This window comes from Triturus cristatus, chromosome 3_2, assembly GCF_964204655.1.
Source record: "Triturus cristatus chromosome 3_2, aTriCri1.1, whole genome shotgun sequence".
Classification (NCBI taxonomy): domain Eukaryota; kingdom Metazoa; phylum Chordata; class Amphibia; order Caudata; family Salamandridae; genus Triturus; species Triturus cristatus.
This window is the reverse complement of record NC_140584.1, coordinates 263,007,961-263,027,243: the sequence shown is the minus strand read 5'-3', so window position 1 is coordinate 263,027,243 and position 19,283 is coordinate 263,007,961. Positions and strand designations below refer to the sequence as shown.

Below are 19,283 nucleotides of genomic sequence, written 5' to 3'. Positions count from 1 at the left end.
TGCGTGGAAGGCATCATGTACGTTTTCAAGCAGCGCAGGTAGAATTTCACCCACCATATCCAGAGCGTGTGACTGTAACACTCTAACAGGCAGATGTCATTCATAGAGTAAAGTGATACACTGATCAAAGAAACAGTCTTTTTGCCCATTGCATCAACCTTTGTAGAGTCCCTTTCCGGGAAAACTTCAAGAAAGGAGTTAGTGTTTACTTTGCAAGTGGAGGCCGATACCACAAGGCTCTCCATAGTGGGAAGGTGCATTAAAACTTAGACTCATCAGACAGTGGTCTGTGGCATCTAGCAATAAGGCAGTTAACCACAAGCAAAGGTAAGGATTTTGGCCAAGCTGCCATAATTGGGCCAACTGGAGCCTCATTTAATGGTAACAGTGGTTGTAAAGCATTAGATGCAGGTTGCAAATTCTTTGTCAGGGGTTAGTCTTAATCTCTTCAGTGGGGAGGGGTACTTCCAAATCTTCTGCTGCCCTCCTAAAAACAACTGTGAAAGGGCACATTCTTGGGTAGTGGAACCCAACTGAGAATCCAGGGAGATTATGGAAAGGTATCTAGACCACTGGCATACTGAAATTGACATATAAAATAAGCTTCAGCATAATGCAGTGGTAGCAAATTATCTGTCTCTTCTTAATCATCTTTCTAATGTTGGGCACACTTAGGGGCATATCAACAACAACCGGCGATAATTATCGCTGAGCGCACTTAGCGCTCGGATAATTATCGCCGGCTAGCGCCAATTTTTATAGCTGAGATAGCGTGCTATTAGCAACGCTTATCTCATCAGCGATAAAAATCCTAGCGCTAACTGGCTAACGTGAGATTATCGCTGGAAACCCAGCGATAATCTCATGCAATGTGGCGTTAGCTTGTTGATAGGGACTCACAAACTTAGCCATGATATCCACCTTCCATAGGATATCATGGCTAAGTTAGTCCTGAAGCAGGTGTTAGGAAAGTAGCGATAACAGGTGTTATGGCTACTTTTCCTGACGCTATGCTTCATAGCGTGGGGCTTGATGATAGGAGAAATGTCGCTTAGCGACATTTCTCCTATCATGTCAGGTCAGGCACGCCCACTTTGCATCTCATTAGAGATGCAAAGCTGGGCGTTAGACATCCCCACGCTAAAGCAAGGTTTCACGTGTTAGCGTGGCCTTGCTAATATAGTGATAAAATTATCGCTGCTTTTCGGCCGAAAACGGCCGCTAAAGCGGCGACAATTTTTTATCGCCTCGTTGTAAATAGGCCCCTAAGACTTTTGAGGAATCAGAGTCAGACCCCAAAATAGCCTTGATCCTCCTAAAGTTTTGCATTCGAGGCAGAGCATCTTGTTGACTTGGTTTGCATTAGTTATTGCACACCGTGCCCTAGGTCACACTCTAGCTGAAGTAGGATCTGAATCTCGAGGTGGAGCCAAAACTGCAGCCAGATCTAACATCACCAGAGCATGAGGCAGCACTAATTAAGGAAGAATGAAGAGCTGCATGGTATAGAAGTAGACTTACAGCCGTTTACCAGAGGTGGCATGGCTGACTTCATCCATGGTCACTTGGTGCCAGAGAAAGGCCCACCAGATGATGTTCAACTATCAAAGGTGCACCAAAGGGAGACAGAATACATTTGAAGAGCTGCAGCTGGGCCTCCTTGAATGGTGCAAACTGCTGAGGACCTCACAATACCCCGGGTAACCCAGGGTGCATTGATTCCAGATTTTGCATGGGGTCCAATAAAGAGTGCAACACTGACATTGGGAGGCATATTTACTAGAAAATGATGCAGCGCAGTGCTGCAAGCCACCCTCCTACGACGAGCTTCATCAATAGGAATGTGCAGGGATGTGTCATATTTACGGCAATATAACACATCCCTGTGCTTTCCTCTGTGCTGGAGCACAATTGGCTGCCTAGCGCCAATGCAGGCACCCTTGTACCATGGTGTAAGGGTGCCCGTGTAGCAGGTATGATTGTTTTTGTGCAGGAAGGGGCACCTTTATCCACAAAAACAATTATTGATGGTGTTTTCCTCCCTCTATGTGTGCTGCAGAATGCAGCACACAAGGAAAAAGTAATAACAAGGAGAAATTAAGGTATTCCTCCTCATTGTGCCACTTTAAAGCCTACCCTGGGGACGCATTAGAATCTGATGCATTCCCAGGTTTACACAGCCTGTTAATCTGGAAATGGGACAAAATCCAAGGGTATTGAGTGGGAACATCCACAGCAACACCCATGGAACGCCCTTTTCACGCAGAGTAACGCGTGAAAGGGGGCCATATTGACACGGCCATGGAAAGCCACACAGTGTGGCTTAGCATGGCCTTGTAAATATGGCTCAGCATTGTGCGCCAACAGAGCGGCAAAAAAAGTACGCTCCGGTGGTGCAGGAGTCTTGTAAATATGCCCCAGGGTTTCGACATAGCCAACTGTGTGACTACTTCGTAGGGCTTGGACATCTGGGCATCAAAGAGCCTTGTTTACTTTTCCTACGTTTCTTTTTTACCTTGCCCTTGGTTTAGAGTTTGAATTACCTAACAAGGGCATCTGGACAGGAACTAGCCTCGCAATCTGGATTGGGAACGACATACTTCCTGTGTTCAGCGAAGTAAAGTTTGGTTTCCTTCTCTCGCATAGATTTGGAATGCACCAGGAGAGATTGTCACAAGACTTGGTGCCATGTTTGATGCCAAGGCACCACAGGTGGATATCATGCAGGTCAGTTACTGATATCTGCTTCCATCATGAGAAACATTGTGTGAAGCCCCTCATCTTCAGGAGAAACATCCCTGCGCACTGCCAAAATATTTTGCAGTGAAAGGGTTTCAGTAAAAATTTACATTCGTAGGAGCAGAGATTAAGATCCATTTTTGAGGGTAGGGAAAAATGAGGAATTGACTTCAGCGTGCAGGAATGGTACCTATATGTGGCTCTGTGTTGACATGTTCAGAGTCAGGACAGAGTGGCAACGGAGACTTATAACATCACCTGCTGGCATGCAGGACTTATTGCAAGAGGGAAACGACCTTTACAATGCGGGCATGTGTGCCGTTTCCCCACAAGCTCAACCACACATATGCCTTAACCATGCATATGCATGGTCAAGCCAGTGCACGGTCTAGATGCTGGGATTGGTGAGCCCGGAACCGGGTTTTGGGGGTAGTGTAGTTTTTAAGGGTTGGGGTACATTTTAGGGCTCTGATGTGTTTTTTTGACATTGTTAGGGCTCTGGGGGAGTTTTTAGGGCTCAGGGGGGTTGGGGTACTGTTTAGGGCTCGGGGGGTTTGGGGTAGTGTTTAGGGTTCAGGGGGGCGGGGTAGTTTTTAGTGGTCGGGGGTTGAGGTCGTTTTAAGGCTCAGGGCAGGGGGGTTGGGTGTGATCTTTACCACACATCCCTTTACCAGTCATGCCTTTGCCACGCAATTGCATGGTAAAGGCATGCATTGTTTAGACAAATTCGTTGGTGGGGCAGCGTAGAAGGGACACATTGGTTTAGCCATGAGTGCCTCTGTCATACAACCATTGCAAGAGTTTCTTAATCCAGTCTGGCACCTGGGGAGATTCAGAAGGTGAGAAATGTATAATTAGACGCGTAGATCAGAATTCTTGTTTTAGAAATTATAAAATATGTAGGATTTTTCAATAATTTGCAATTCCAGTTGGTGCGTAGTATGCATACGGTTTAATATTTCCTTGTGTAAGAAAAAAGCCTGTCTTTTTTCCAAGAAGTAAATATTTACTAAACAAAATATATGTTTTATATGAAACTAGTTTTCATGTAACGCTTACCACTTTAGGTTTCTGCCATTTTTTAGCACTGTAAATAACACGTGCTACGGCTACTCAGTTAGACAGTAGTTCGTTTATCAACGTGTAAAGGATAAAAGGATGACCGTCACCTGCTAACATTCGAACACGTGACCTGCAGTTTGCTCACAGATACATCCAGTGGGTAGTCGCTAAGATATTTTACCTGCTTCAAATTCCTGTTTTTGAATTTTTTTCTAGTGTAAATTTATTGTGAAATATGGACTTTGCCAACGTCATAAAGGTTTTCCCTTAACTTGTGGCAGCTTAGGAAGACAAGCTATGGGAACTGTGCTCATCATTAGCCCTGTTTAGTGCTGTCATGGGGCTATGCTCCTCAGCAACATGTTCAGATAACCCTGCCCTTCCTTCCCAATACCTTTTACAATGGTTGAATTGCAACGATGACCTTGAAGAGAGAATGAATGTCATCTTTTTCCAGAATGCTACTGAGTGACGTCATGAGGCTCTCTTATTCTCACTCACCATTGCAGGTCTTGCCATCTTCATTGAGTGTGAAGCCCTCCTTGCAGGCGCAGGTGTAGGACCCGGGGGTGCTGACGCAGATCTGCTGGCAGTCGTGGTCTCCAGTGGCGCACAGGTCAGACACAGCTGAGATGCAGAGAGAAGAACAGATTGGGATGATTTGAGGACATGATTTGAAAGGAAACCAAGTCCACTGTGGATTTCGAGAAGATTAAACGTGTTGGTGCATCTCTCAGGAACAACTAGTGGTTAATTGCCAGAGACACACGGAGGCACATTTACAAAAAAATGGCGCAGCACGGTGCTGCAAGCGATTTTGCTGCCCGAGCTGCGTAATTTTCTTAGTGCAGGAATGCGCCATATTTACAACAATACGCGCATTCCTGTACTCACCCCTACACCTGTGCAAAAAAAGCAGCCTAGCGCCAGCACAGGCACCCTTGCACCATGATGCAAGGGTGTCTGAGTTGCAGGGATGATTGTTGTTGGGCAGGAAGGTACACCTTCCTGCACAAACGCAATCATCAATGGCATTTTGCTTGTGTGCTGCAGAATGCAGCACACATAGAAAGAGCAAAAAATTAGGAGAAATAAAAGTATTTCTCTTCGTTGACCCACTCCCCTGGGGAGGCATACATTTTTGGCGCTACCTCAGATTTACAGATCCTTATAAATCTGGAGCAGTGTCAAAAAGCAATTGGTGTTGCGTGGGAACGTCCACAGAAACACCCATTGCAGCCCCTTTGCCACAGAAAACTACATTGAGGAGGACCATATTTCCAAGGTGGCATTAAGTCATACAAAGTGGCTTAGCGTCGTCTTATAAATATGGAGCCGGGCACCGCGCCACCGGAGCGTCCCAAAAAGAGATGCTCGGGTGGCAGAAGGCCCATGTAAATATGCCCCACTGTGTGTAGGTCTAGAGGAAGTGATCTTTAGATATCAGCTGTGCATTCTAGTGGAGCTGTGAGTACACCTGGAGGGTTGTTCACTGGAGAACTATGGGCATATGTATGTAGGAATGTCATCACCCTTGCATCACGCAATTGGGTGCAAGAGTGACGCAACTCCTATGTTTGAATAATCAAGCCACACAAGGCCACCTTGCATGGCCTTGCTTGGCTTGATAAATTCAGAGTAACGCAGCACAGCGTAAATTGCTGCATTGAATTACTCTGCCTCAAAGAGATGTTCCATGGGTGGAGCATGAGTGTTCCCACGCATATACCCATTGATTTTGCCGCATTCCCAGATTTACCATCAGTGGTAAACCTGGGAATGCATCAAAATGCTACACCTTCCCAGGTGAGGCGTAACAAGGAGAAATATTTTTACTACTCCTCATTACTTCCTCTTTCTATGTGTGCTGCATTCTGCAGAAAACGTAGAAAGAAAAAATTGCCTATGGGGATTGTTTTTGTGCATGAAGGTACTCCTTCCTGCACAAAAACAATCCTGCTTACAACACAGGCACCCTTGCACCATGGTGCAAAGGTGCCTACATTGGTGTTAGGCAGCCAAAAGGGTGTCAGCGCATGGAAAGGACAGGATTGCATCGTATTTTGTTAAATATGTCGCATTCCTGCCCTTTCATGCAGCGCAGCAAGGTGGCTTGTTGCACTGCGCTGTGCTATGTGAAACTTTGATAAATGAGGGCCCCACTGTATGCAATTCAGAGAAGAAGTTACTTGGGGATCTCTTGAGTGCACCACTAGCCAAACTGTTCCTAACAGATCTATGATGACACCATTGGGGAAGAAGTTCCTTAGAATGATGCTGTACACACTACTATGGGCAATGCTTGTTTGGGGCCTACTGTTCACACTGCTTTGGGAAGTACTTGTTTGGTGTCTACTGTGCACATTACTAGGGAAGTAGATGTTTACATTGACAACCAGAAAAAAGTTACCTGTTTTAGTCAAAATTGAAAACTCCCTCAGAAAGCAGTTTTACTGAACAGGGACCCATCTGGCTCAAACAACAAAAGTCAGGAAGAATTCTTACAACACCACTTAGCTCCTTTGCGATCTCACAATTATGAGAACTATTCTTATGAATCCACTCTCTGCATCCATAGGCAATATGTTCTTTAGGGATTAATTACTAGGAAAAAAGATTCCCAAAGAGGTACTATGCACACCACTAGGCTAGCTGATCTATTAAAATCTGCTTTTATGCACACTAATTCACAATGTTTTCCTTGGCGACCTACTGTAATACTTAGTGATCTGTTTCTTGGGGATCCACTAGGTGCACTACATCTATTAAGCACCTAAAGATGGTCTGTCCCTTCCAGATATACTCTAAGGTCCTGATTCAGCGTATGTTGGTGATTTTGGATCCATGAGCAAACTCCTGTTTGTGCAGAGGGCGGAATTCCGAGTTGGGTGGTATCTACCACACCCAGTATTTATCAGGTGCATTAAAAAAACTCACCCTTTGTCAAACCTGCTGTAATTTAACAGGGGAAAGCTATACAGTATTTGCTTTAAGATGCAGATTTCGGTGCCTTAAGCGCCTTAAGCAACAAACGCCACAAGTTATTACCCGGCAGCTTGTCTATCGGAACGCTCTTCAGCTCTGGTAGCAATTAAACTCGCTCCAGACTAAGAGTTTCTCTCTTTCCTCGTCTGAATAAATCTAACAAACATCCATCAGTAACTCTCAGATGCATAGCTTCTTCATCATTAAATTCATTGAACTTACAATGTATGATGAGTGTGTCAAGTCTCTCCACAAATTTATCAATAGTTTCACTAACTTTCTGTCATTCCTCGTTGAAGATGTATTTTTGTAATCAACATTTGGCATTGGATTAAACTTGAGATTCAACTCTTCTTTGATCTGACGATATGTGACTTCTTCATCAGTTTGTGGCATTCTCTTTGTGACTTCTCTGACATCCTCACTAACAAGACTCATACCGGCTCACTTTACTCAGGTTCTGGTGTATAAATGACTGTTTTCTTCTTAGGCGTCTCTTTGCATGCTATTTGTCTTCACCACTTTCTAATTGTAACATTGTTTTGAGTTCCAGTCTTCTCTCTGTTGCTCCTAATTTAAGCAGCCCAATAAGGGTGATCGACGCCTGTACACAGACTGGGCCGTACGTACTACGCATTGTAACAGGACTGCAGCTGACCAGGTGTGCAGGGAGAAACGTGAGATTTAGTGCTTGCAGGAGGCTCTTTCAAACTGCCAGGTCTTGAGTGCTATTCGGAAATCCGGGTCAGAAGAGATAGTTCGAAGCTGTGTGAGGAGGCTGTTCCAGAAATTTAAACGGGAGACGCATCGCTAGCCTTTGGGAGCAGTACGGACACAGGGCTACAGGACAAACAACCACAAGCCCCAGGAGCCTGAGGGGCAGCGTCAGATACGGAGGTCCCGCCCTCTGACCCCGGGGCTCGTACTTGAACACCTTGCGCCTCCCGCTCCGCGGGAGACGCATCGCTAGCCTTTGGGAGCAGTACGGACACAGGGCTACCGGGACAAACAACCACAAGCCCCAGGAGCCTGAGGGGCAGTGTCAGATACGGAGGTCCCGCCCTCTGACCCCGTGGCTCGTACTTGAACACCTCGCGCCTCCCGCTCCGCGGGAGACGCATCGCTAGCCTTTGGGAGCAGTACGGACAAAGGGCTACAGGGACAAACAACCACAAGCCCCAGGAGCCTGAGGGGCAGCGTCAGATATGGAGGTCCCGCCCTCTGACCCCGGGGCTCATACTTGAACACCTCGCGCCTCCCGCTCTGCGGGAGACGCATCGCTAGCCTTTGGGAGCAGTACGGACACAGGGCTACAGGGACAAACAACCACAAGCCCCAGGAGCCTGAGGGGCAGCGTCAGATACGGAGGTCCCGCCCTCTGACCCCGGGGCTCGTACTTGAACACTTCGTGCCTCCCGCAACACGGGACGCGCGCGGGCGAGCGCCGGGCTAAGCCCGGGCCAAGGGCGGGCTCGTTCAAGACCGTGCAAGGACGGGACGGGCCACCCCCCTTTTATCCTGCCTGGGGGTTCGACGTGTGAGTGTACTGCATCCTATTTTTCTTATTGACTTGCCGGTCTTGTCATGCCACCAAAAGAGGCCAGAGGTAGAGTGGTCAATGCTAGCCTCACAGGAACTATGGACCAGCTAATTACCAGGGTAAATAGTGTTATAGATCAGGAGATTACGATAATGGAACGTCGAGTTTCCCAGGACCTTGCGATGGCCAGGAGGTCTTCAATGGGGCACATTGCTAATGTGCGGTCTCCTGCCCAGCAAGGCCAAAATAGTGGTACTGTTGTATTACCAATTTTAGAATCCCCGATTAAACATTTATAACCCTGTGGTATAACTAATGTCTCCTCGGGAGAACAGTCCACGCCTTCCGACTCGTTACTGACATCTCCCCATATGTTGCCGCCTGTCCCCAGTTTAATAATAGAGAATAACACCAGGCAACTGCGGGAGAGACACCCAGGGGCTATTCCTAAGTATAAGCAAGGGCTGTCCAATAAAAATGTTGGGAAGAATAACAATGGCGGGAAGAAAAAGAAAGCCACGAGACACACTAGAAACCCTAGACCAATCCCTGCTATATCGGAACAGCCCGATATGGATGCTACAGCAAATATAGTTGCATCTTTAGTTCACCCATCACCCACCAGAACGGTATATCAGGCTGCAAGCGGGGGGACTAGCCAAGCTGACAGGGCAGAGGGGATGGCTCCCGAGCTGACCAATTTATGTGATATACTTAGACTTCTCCTTCGTCCAGTGGAGGATAGATTAAGTAAGATTGAACAGCACCTAATAAGGATTGAGCATGACTTTGTGGGAATCATTGACTCCTTAAAGAAGGATGCTCATTCCAGGGTTTCCCAACCACTGGATAAAGTCAGAGGAGAAAAAGTCCCGGTTGTCCCGAAAGACCCCTTAGCACTGACTATAGATCATCATGTACTAGTTGAAGCCAACAAGGGCATAGCTGCGGCTGCTGTCAGTAAATCTTGCCAGTATAATACACCTCAGTTTAGTGAGGGTGGTGGGGTCTCCATAGCCCAGGTTCCTAGGGGGAAAAATATCCTAAATTTACCCCAGAAGTCTGTCCGTTTGTGGTAATTCTAGCAGGGGTCCCTGAATTGGGTAAGACTGAAGTTGAATCTCCCATAACTTTGAGGAACAGGGTTGTCCATTGGTTAAATAAAAACAGACCATTGCCACTACGGGTAGGCCACCTGGCCAAGAACATAAGGGGGAATTGCATTCTGATCAACTTCAACGACCCCAAAATAGTTGAGCATATTTGTAACTGGAGACACCCTAGCTTAGGAGTAACTATCCGCTCTCTTCCATTGACCTACTTTTATCCTCCAGGTCACTTTACATCTTTAGCGGATGGGTGGACATTAGTACAGCGGAATGGGAGGGGGCTGTCGCAAGGGGGTTGGCATAGGCCTTTATCATCTTTAGATCGTACCCCCATTCAAAATCGTTTCAGCAATTTGGAGGCTGTCGATTGACTCCAGGATAGAGTAGGAGTACCGACAAGTCCCTTGTTCCCCTTAGGCAGCAGTACTTCTAGTCCTTTTGTACCACTCCAGTTTCTGGGTCCTGAATTACTAATTCCTGCCAGTGTACCTCAGAGGGTTATCAACATTGCTGGCCGACACTTGGATCATTCTCCAGGTGCCTTAACCTCCTGTGATGGTCTTTCCAGTCATTTTAAGATTGTTTCATGGAATGTGGCGGGCCTACGAAATAAGCTTTCTTTACCGGACTGGAGTGATTTTATTGATGGGTATGACCTGTGTTTATTTCAGGAAACCTGGAGCCTCGAACCGCTGTACAAGCCTGGTTTTTCTTGTTTCTATGTACCAGCTACTTCGGTAGGTCAAGGTCGTCCATCTGGAGGGCTTATGGTGTATGTTAGGGTAGAGCTCAATCTTAAGATTACCCACCATTCTTGTCCTACACTAGATGTAATGAGACTTTCTCTTAAGGCTACGAAGAGTAATAATACATGGGACCTCTTTAACATATATGCTAGAGGCACCCAAGGGGGGGTAAAATCCTCTACCATTTCTGTTCTCTCTGATATGCTCCTTTCCTGTCCTTCTGACTCCTTTATTCTGGTCGCTGGCGACCTCAATTGCTCATTTGAGCCTCTAGCAGCAGATGACATCCTGGGAATTTATGATGAGGATGCCAGATGGGGCATCCCCTCTCTGTCGCTTAAGCCAGTGAAGAGATGGTCACCGGTTGTCATCCAATTGAATGCTCTAATGCTAGAATTTGGGTTAAGAGCTGTAAATGGGCGCACGATTTCTGATGTAATGGGAGCAACTACATATAACAGGGTCCCCTGTCAAAGTCGAATCGACTATATACTGGTTGACAGGAGGGCATGGAAGTTTGTGGATGATATGGTCATTATACCATCAGTAAATAGTGATCATAACCCCCTGTCTCTTACAATGTTGGAAATGTGGCATAGAAAGGAGCACACCCCTATCATCGGATTGAGAATGCTAACTAAGACAGTCTTACCATCTAATTGTAATAGGTTCCTCAAATGGTCTAAATTCATTTTGAATGAACTAAGATTAAGTAACCTAGAAGAAATTCTTAGTGATCAGACTCTTAGACTCTCTGCAGCATGTAAGGATAGGGTTGCCCCCGTTGCTGCAGTAACAATTTATGCGGATACTATAGATTTGATTGGTAGCCTGTTTTTAGACCCCAGCAAAAAGCGCCCGAAGAGTGCTAAGTCTGCACAGAAGCGGTTTAATAGAAACCGTAGACTGAAAAAAGCCAGTTTGGTCCTTGCTATTAAATCCATCAACCAGGGTGACGTCCGGTTGGCAAGACTACAATACAGGCAGGCCATTGTAGATGCAAAGGGGGAATGGGAAGAATCGCATTGGGACAGTCTAAAAACTGCGAGCCAGTCTAAGAACGGCAAGCTTTTTTGAACTTTAGTGAGAAGATCCAAAGGTCGTGATTTGGATCAAATTCCTAATCATATAACGGATAGGGAGTGGTGTAAGCATTTTAGGAAACTGTATGTAGGGGGTGAGCAATTAGGCGGCCTAGGGCCTCCAAGTGACACTACAGCCACCGATCCTGTTCAGGTTTTATTTGATAGGATAGAGAAGAAAGAGGTGGAGGCCGCTATAAATAAGATTGTACCCGCTAAGGCCCCGGGACAAGATGGAATTCCGGGCGACCTATTTAAAGCAAACACTGAGGGATGGGCCGCTTACTTTGTGATTTTTATTAATGCTCTGCTGGAAGGCTCACCGGTCCCGGATTCTTGGAAGGGGGCCGAAGTAATTCCTATTTATAAGAGGGGTCCCAGGGGGGACCCTGCCAACTACCGTCCAATTAGTCATATAGACGCTGGACAGAAGTTGGTTGGCAGGGTTCTCCTGGAGAGGGTCCTCTCATGGGTGGATGAAAATAATATTATCTCACAGTTCCAGGCGGGCTTTAGGGACAGTACAAGCACGATCGATCAGACATTTAGGCTGGCGTTTTTACATTGGAAGGTGGTTACCATTGCCAGGGGCGGTCTTTACTTGGCATTCATTGACCTGAATACCGCCTTTGACTTGGTCCCCCGTGACCGCCTTTGGCTGGTCTTGCAGGAGATGAGGATTCCTCCGCCCATTTTGAATCTCTTGGTCCGTATGCATGATGGTAATTATGCCCGCATCAGATGGGCGTCGCAGGAGCAAAAAACTGATAAAATCCCTGTGAACAGAAGGGTCCGCCAAGGATGTGTATTGGCTCCCACACTCTTCACGCTTTTTGTGAACGGTGTAGTTTCTTTTTTGCTTGAAGTCAATGCCGACGCCCCGGTCCTGGCGGGTGATAAAGTCCCCGTATTACTTTTTGTGGACGATACGTTGTCAGTATCGAAAACTCCGGCAGGACTACAGAAGCTGTTGGATCGCTTCTGTTTGTTTTGTAAGCTGAGGGGCCTAGCCATTAATACTAAGCTTCTTTTCTTTAACCCGAGTAGAGCGTCCAGATCTACCTTGTTTCTTGACGGGATGCCATTAGAGCGCGTCAAAAAGTTTGACTATTTGGGGATCAGAATTTCTGACAAGTTTAAATGGCAGCCTCACATTGATAAAATGGCATTAAATTACAAGCGGGTAGTAGGAGTATTAGGGAGGGAACATCGTGCCTCTACTACTAAGCCCATTGCTTCTGCTTTGGAAATCTACGCTGCAAAAGCTGTAGGCTGTGCCCTTTATGGTGCAGAACTTTGGGGCTTTGGCTGTGTAGACGTGCTAGTCTCCTCAGAAAATAAGTTCTTTAGGGAGCTTGTATCCCTCCCGAGGGGCACCCCAATCAAGCCACTCTTGAGCGATTTGGGTCGGCGCTCTATTAAAGATTTAGTCACTCTGCGTCCTCTCTTATATTGGGCGCGGTTATGGCGTACTCCAGAGCTTTCTAGGTACGCTGATGGCTTAAGAGAGGTTATGAATCTTCAAGGAGCTTATAAAATTGGATGGCTAGCTAATATAAAGAAGCTTCTTTTGGCAATAGGCCTTGTAACTGCTTGGGAGTCTGGGGCACTGTTATCTAAGGCAGAAATTAAGAGAGCCTTTTGGGCATGGGTTGACAACCAAGAGCAGAGGGACCCTAACCAAGGCAGGTTGACTGAGGCATTTCAGCAGCATAAGGCTATGCCCTATCTAGACTTTATCATAAAGCCTAGGGATAGATCCCTCTTCATTCAGTTTAGGATGGGCACTCTTCCTCTTCGTGATCGTACCAGCAAGTGGAAGCCCCCGCATCAAACCCCCGTGGATTGCCCAAACTGCTTAGGTGCTACTGAAAACATTCTCCACCTTCTCTTTGTATGCCCAGCCTATTCGAAACCTAGACTGAAATGGTTAAAACCTGTGTGCCTGCAGCTTGGAACCAGGGACCACTCTGTTGCACTTAGAATACTAAAGGCTGACGTTAGTACAACCTTAGTGTGCGGGGTGGCTAAATTTCTAAGTTGGGCATGGTTGATTAGGCGGAAGGCTATATGATGTATTTGTATTAAATGTTTTTTATTATTCACAAAGCTGTTAAAGTTTAATACACTGTTTTAAATTATTTATTGTAACAAAAAGTCTTTATATGACTTTTTCTCTTGTGCTTTTATGATATCAAATATCGAAATAAAGCTTTGTTGATTGATTGATTGTTTTGAACTTTGTGATTTTCAAAAGCTGCTCTTTGAAAACCTGGTTGTATCTGTCTTCCGCGTTCACACGCTGAATGTATATTGCGCAGCAGCACGGTACCTTTATGTGTGATCTGACAGCAAATTCTTGGTCTTCGGTACGAAGATTTTTTGCAATGCTTTTGTAATTTTTAACTTCTTCACAGTGGCTGGAACTGCGCTTTTACTCCACATGCATTGAGTGTCAATTCCTCTTTATGAATACCACACACGTGACAGGCACAAGACGTTTGCTTGGACCACGGCAAACTCTCGGGGCGAGCACTGTCGATCACCAGTTGTAGCGTCCTCCCAGCCTGGGTACCCGCAAAGGACTTCGTGACACACAGAGCTTAGTAATACACATCTTTATTCTTCTACGTGTAATTGCAAACTCAATATTCTAAACCAACGTTTAGTACATTCCACTCTAACACTTACATCACATTTCTATGGAATCTATCTGAGCCAAAAGGGTGCCATCATTTCTAATTTGCAAGACACTACACACATCATGTGAGATAATGTAATGGATGGGTGCAACTATGCTCCCTGACCAAATAAGCAATCACTGTACTGTGACAGAAAACATCCTTCTGAAACTTGTGTGCACACAAAAAAGTGTAATTCGTGGACTATTCAAAATTACTGTCTTTAGGCAGGCATAAACAAATATCCTTGCAGTTAAGTCTATCTGTTTTAGGATCTGCATGTGGTGGTTACAGCTGTTAAATGTTAAATGTTACTGGATTTCTAAAGCGCATGGTTGCCCGTGAGCGTCCCAGCGCTGAATGAGTACAGGCGGAGTCGTAGGGGGGTTTCACGGGAACAGCCATGTTTTCAGAGATTTTCGGAAGGCCAACAGATTAGGCTGTGCACGAATGTCAGGAGGGAGTGAGTTCCATAATTTGGAAGCATTATAGGAGAAGCGCCGACCTCCTGATCATGCTCTCTTGACCTTAGGTGGCAGAGTTAAATGCATTAGAGGATCGGAGAGGTCTAGAAGTGGTGTAAGGAGTCACAGGTGACTGACCGGTAGTTTGGAGGTTAATAATACCTCACAAAACCTACCTTCAGTGAACTAGATTGTGAAAGATTCACCACCCTAAATCCTCTAAAAATCTGACTAGGCCTATCATTTTCTTCTTCATCATACCTTATCTCCCCCTCCCCCCGTTTGCCATTTCCTATTATGTAGTGCTCACCTATCGAATACCCATAGGAACTACCTTAGATACCCCTCTCCTTTCTACCTTCTCTACTTTTTACTATATTCTAGCTTCTTGTCTATGCCTACCCTCCCTCCTCCCTCATAACTCTCCTTTCTCTTCTCTTTCTTTTCTTAAGTTTAGCTTGGGGGTTTCTTTTAATGTATGTTACGCAATACATTGTTGTATGTTTATGGTCAACCGATTTTTGTTCATGTACATGCTACTTTCCTTCCGTTGACCCCTTGTCATCTTACTAAATCTTGTTGTACACAATAATCTGATAAAAAGTGTTTGAAATGGAAAAAATAAAGATGTCCAGCAATCTCCTGCATACCACTGGCTTTGCAAAGCATAGATTAGGCAGATTCCAAAGATGTGTGCCCTTTCAATACAGGCCACAGACACCACAGCAGGCTGGCTCGGGACAGTGGCAGGGGTCAGGAGTTCTTAATGTCCCACTGTCAGGCTTCTCCTATGACCCTTCCAGTGACAGGACAACCCAGTAGTTTCATGGGTCTGGGGTGTGTGAGGGTGCAAAGAGGCAGGACTTACAGCTTTGCAGATTCTCTTCATTTCATTTGCATGCTAAGCAAAGCGTGGAGCTCACAATTCAAAGAAAAAGCAAAAAAGTGGCAGCTTTAGTGACCCTTTGAGGTAGCTGGAGATGTTCATGGACCTCTCATTTAAACGGGGGTCTGGCATGGCTTAACAGGTGTCCTGTCCCCTTCACTAAGCCTCCCTGCCTACGCGGCACAGACCCAAGGACCCTGCCTCCTCCATGCAGTCCTTATACCTCACCGTCAGACACAGCCATAACGTGCACTCACTCCCCCTCTAGTCGAGATCCTCAGTTGGACCCTCCCCCCACAAAGCAATGACTACATGTTCCTAGGGCCCCCACTCCTGCAGAGCATCAGACTGCTGGCCTGCCCAAACATCAAATACACCCCGCCCGTCCAGATTCTCACACAGCCCCTTTCCTCACTGTCTTTCCCTTGGCCATTCCCAACACCTCTAGAGGCTGCAGCTGCATGCTGAGGGGATCTCATGCTTTGGGGGTATCCAGCTGTAGGAAATCATCACATGAGAGGCTGGCTTGTGTTTTCGCTATGTCAGCAGAGAATTGTACACTGTCAACTTCATGATGGCGAACTTCCCCTACTTAGCCCAACTTCATAGGTATAAATTATAATGACAACTCCTATGGGGCAAGAAGCTGCCTGCCCCTCAAGGGCAATCAGTACCAGAACCCAAAGGAACACATTAGGATCGTGCAGACAGTCTCTAAGCTACCTGGACCTCCAAATGTGGCTGGGAGACACTTCCTGAGGAACCTGTGCACTTTTAGGCTGGTGGTGGACCCAAGATCGCACCAGGTGGAGGCTTGTTTGTTATTGCATAGAAGCAACTGGGGGTCACACCAAGGGGCATATTTAGAAGACCCGATCGCCAATGGGGCGTCACTTTTTTGGATGCTCCAGTGGTGGAGTGCCATTTTCACTATTCACAAGGTGCTGCTAAGCCACTTTGCATGGCATAACACCACCTTGTAAACATGCCCCTTTCCGCCGCAGTCCTCTGCGGCAAAGGGACGTGCACTGGTGTTACTGAGGGTGTTCCAGTGCAACATACATTGCTTTTTGACGCTGCCACAGATTTACAAGGAGGTGTAAATCTGATGCAGCGCCAAAAACTAACGCCATGCAAGAGCAGGCATTACAATGGCACATGAGGCTAAATGCTTTTATTTCTCCTCGTTTTTGCTTTTTCTATGTGTGCTGCATTCTGCAGGACACATAGAAAGAGCAAAAAGCTATTAATGATTGTTCAAGTGCAGGAAGTGCAGGAATGTGTTCCTTCCTGCACATAAACAATCATTAAATAATGACGAGTTGTAACTTCTATATGTGCGGCATTCTGCAGTACACATAGAAGTTACAAATCACCATTAGTGATGGTTTATGTCCAGGAAGGAACACCTTCCTGCACATAAACAATAATTCCCTGGGTGCCTGCGGTGGGGCTAGGCAGCTAATTTCAGCACCAGTGCTGGGGGAAATGCAGGGGAGCGCTGTATCATTATAAATGCGGCGCATCCCTGTGTTCTGAAAATGTCGGAGCCCGGTGCTCCCAAATTTGGAGCAGCTCGGCGCTCTGACATTTTCTAGTAAATATGCCCCCAAGTTCAACAAGATCTCGACACAATCGTTGATACACGGAGGAGCTGTGCTTGCCAGTCAGAGCCGTCACTCAGTTCATCTGGACTTGTAGATGGTAGTTTTGTGGTCGAAGCACCTTGTGTCTTTTCAGAGGGGTGGAGAGGGCTTCTTTCCCCGCCCCCCCGCCCCCGTCTGTATTCACGGACTTCTTGAGCTCGGTCGAACCCATGTCAGCATCACGCAGATAAGCAGAGCTTCAGAAGGCCACTTGTTTAGTTGTAGACTTGTAGAAAAGGTCAGCACGCAGCTCCAAGTTCAGGAGCTGTGTGCGGGCTATTTCTTCTATGGTCTGAGTTTGTGCTGATATTCCATAATATTGCCTCCATAATCATTGGCTGCTGGGCAGCAGTCCACTGTCAGTACAGGGCATGCTCAGTGGTTAATTTCCAATCAGTTTGTGGCACTTCCACTGCTCAGAGGGACTTCTGGAAAGGGCAGCCTTACCCTGCCACCAGATTACACTGTGGGGTTTGTGCACAGGGTCAGACTGATTTGCATATGGCCATGTCTGAACTGGGGTGGCAGAGTGGGCTAAAGAACGGTGATGGATCAAACCCAGATCTGTTGACTGGGTGTGAGTGTTTGATTGGTTCTGATGCTCCGTCCATCACCACCCCCTTTTGTACCACCCCCTTTTTTACCACCCCCTTTTGTACCGCAAAGAGGAAACAAGGCAGGTAAAATCTCCTGGTGCTGCTTTGGTAGGAAATCCTTTGCATGCCCCTCAAATAGGGCTGAAAGACAAGGGAAGTAGAGGGGAAGTAGAAGTGCAGTGACAGGGCTGCCCATCTTGTGTCTCCACGTGGAGCAGCCATTCTCCATCTTACTATTTTAGCTGAGAGGATGCGCGTGACCATCCGAAGATCACCTTAATGACAGGTGCACTGACGGTCGTCGTACTCAAGTTGACATCCTGCTGTCTTTCTAAATCATTCAAAAAAATAAGTACTAAAGGTTCCCATTTGCCCAAGTTACTGGACTAAATTTACGTGGGGCATCATCCCTGGGTGTAGCTACTACACAACAAAAAAATATATATATTGCTGCCACCAGACCTAGAAAATGGAGGTCAGGGGGGCTACATCCTCTGTACTATGGAGGGGGACAAATTGGGGTACGCCAAGCTTAGGACACATCAATAGTCTCCTTAAGAAGCATGCATCAGATCTGGAGATGGGGGTCTCATGTGATTAGGTACACCACAAATTGTCCCAAAAATGGAATAATGAAGGGCAACTACCCAGAGGAAAATGGCTGGGACTGACGAGCTGCACAGATTATGGGGTCCTTCGTCCTCATAGGCACCATTTTGTCTGTGGATTGTGAAATGACTATCTTGCAGCCAATGCACCCTGAACGCCAACCAGGCCAAATTACATGCAATAGTGCTAAATCTGAGCTTAATTGCTGCTGTTTACAAAGTCAATTGATTAATCGTTACATTTCAAAAAACTAATTTTTCTATGCCAGAAGTAAGCTGTTGCCCAGAGAAAGAACTTGGCAATGTAGAACAGGTTTCACAACTAACTCTGATCACTGTTGTGCATTCCTGAGTATTCTTGCACTTTCCTGAGCCAATGGGTGTTGAGTCTTAGAACAGACAAACTAATTTACCAGTACAGAAGCCCCCAGGTCTCCTGGGAGCCGTGGGAACATTGAACCGCCTGCTCTATTTCAGTTGTGGCGGCCAAGGGCTGTTGATTCAACACCCGTAGCATGAGACAGCACGCGCCTCTTTTACAGATTTTAATAGCAACTTCCTGCCACAAGCAAATGTACTGGTTTCCGTTGACGTCGCTCTGTGGACGATTTTACTGGCACGTGAACATCTGTCGGAAGGTGTGGCTGCACACACTGAGTTCCAGTGCCCACTGGATTCCCATGGGTGTGTGGCCAGAACATTTCTAGCGAACTCCGTTCAGGCAGGTGCGATTCTAAGCTTCAGGCACCTGCTATGTGCTTGAGACACATGAAGATGCATGAGTTTGTCCACAATTATAGGAAGCGCCTGGTGCAGTTTTAAGAAGCGCAGACAGATATCTGTAAGAAGAACTTTATTGCAAGACCGGACAGGCCTTTTATTCCCCTGGACGTTTCCCCATGGAATGGAGCCCTTGGAAGCCGGTTCTGAACACGCAGGGCTGCTCCTTGTGCCTCTGTCACTTCCCCCATCTGCCCGAGGTTAATTGGTGTCAAAGCAGCCTTAAATCCTTGAACTTCTGAATCCATGCATAGAGCCAGTGGCGTCACTAGGGTTGGTGTCACCCGGTGTGGGTAACTCATGGTGTCACCCCCTCATGACTTACCGCATGGACCTCCTCCGCCCGAGTCCGCCAGTGG

At 46.6% G+C, this 19,283-nt stretch overlaps 1 protein-coding gene across 1 annotated transcript in view; it reads right to left on the bottom strand.

The window, feature by feature from the left end:
* MATN1 (matrilin 1) overlaps window positions 1-19,283 on the bottom strand; it is a 159,770-nt gene that overhangs the window by 29,561 nt on the left and 110,926 nt on the right. The window contains exon 4 of the mRNA XM_085647592.1: window positions 4,303-4,428. Within this exon, the coding sequence (XP_085503718.1) occupies window positions 4,303-4,428 (126 nt within the window). The remainder of the gene's footprint in view (window positions 1-4,302; window positions 4,429-19,283) is intronic.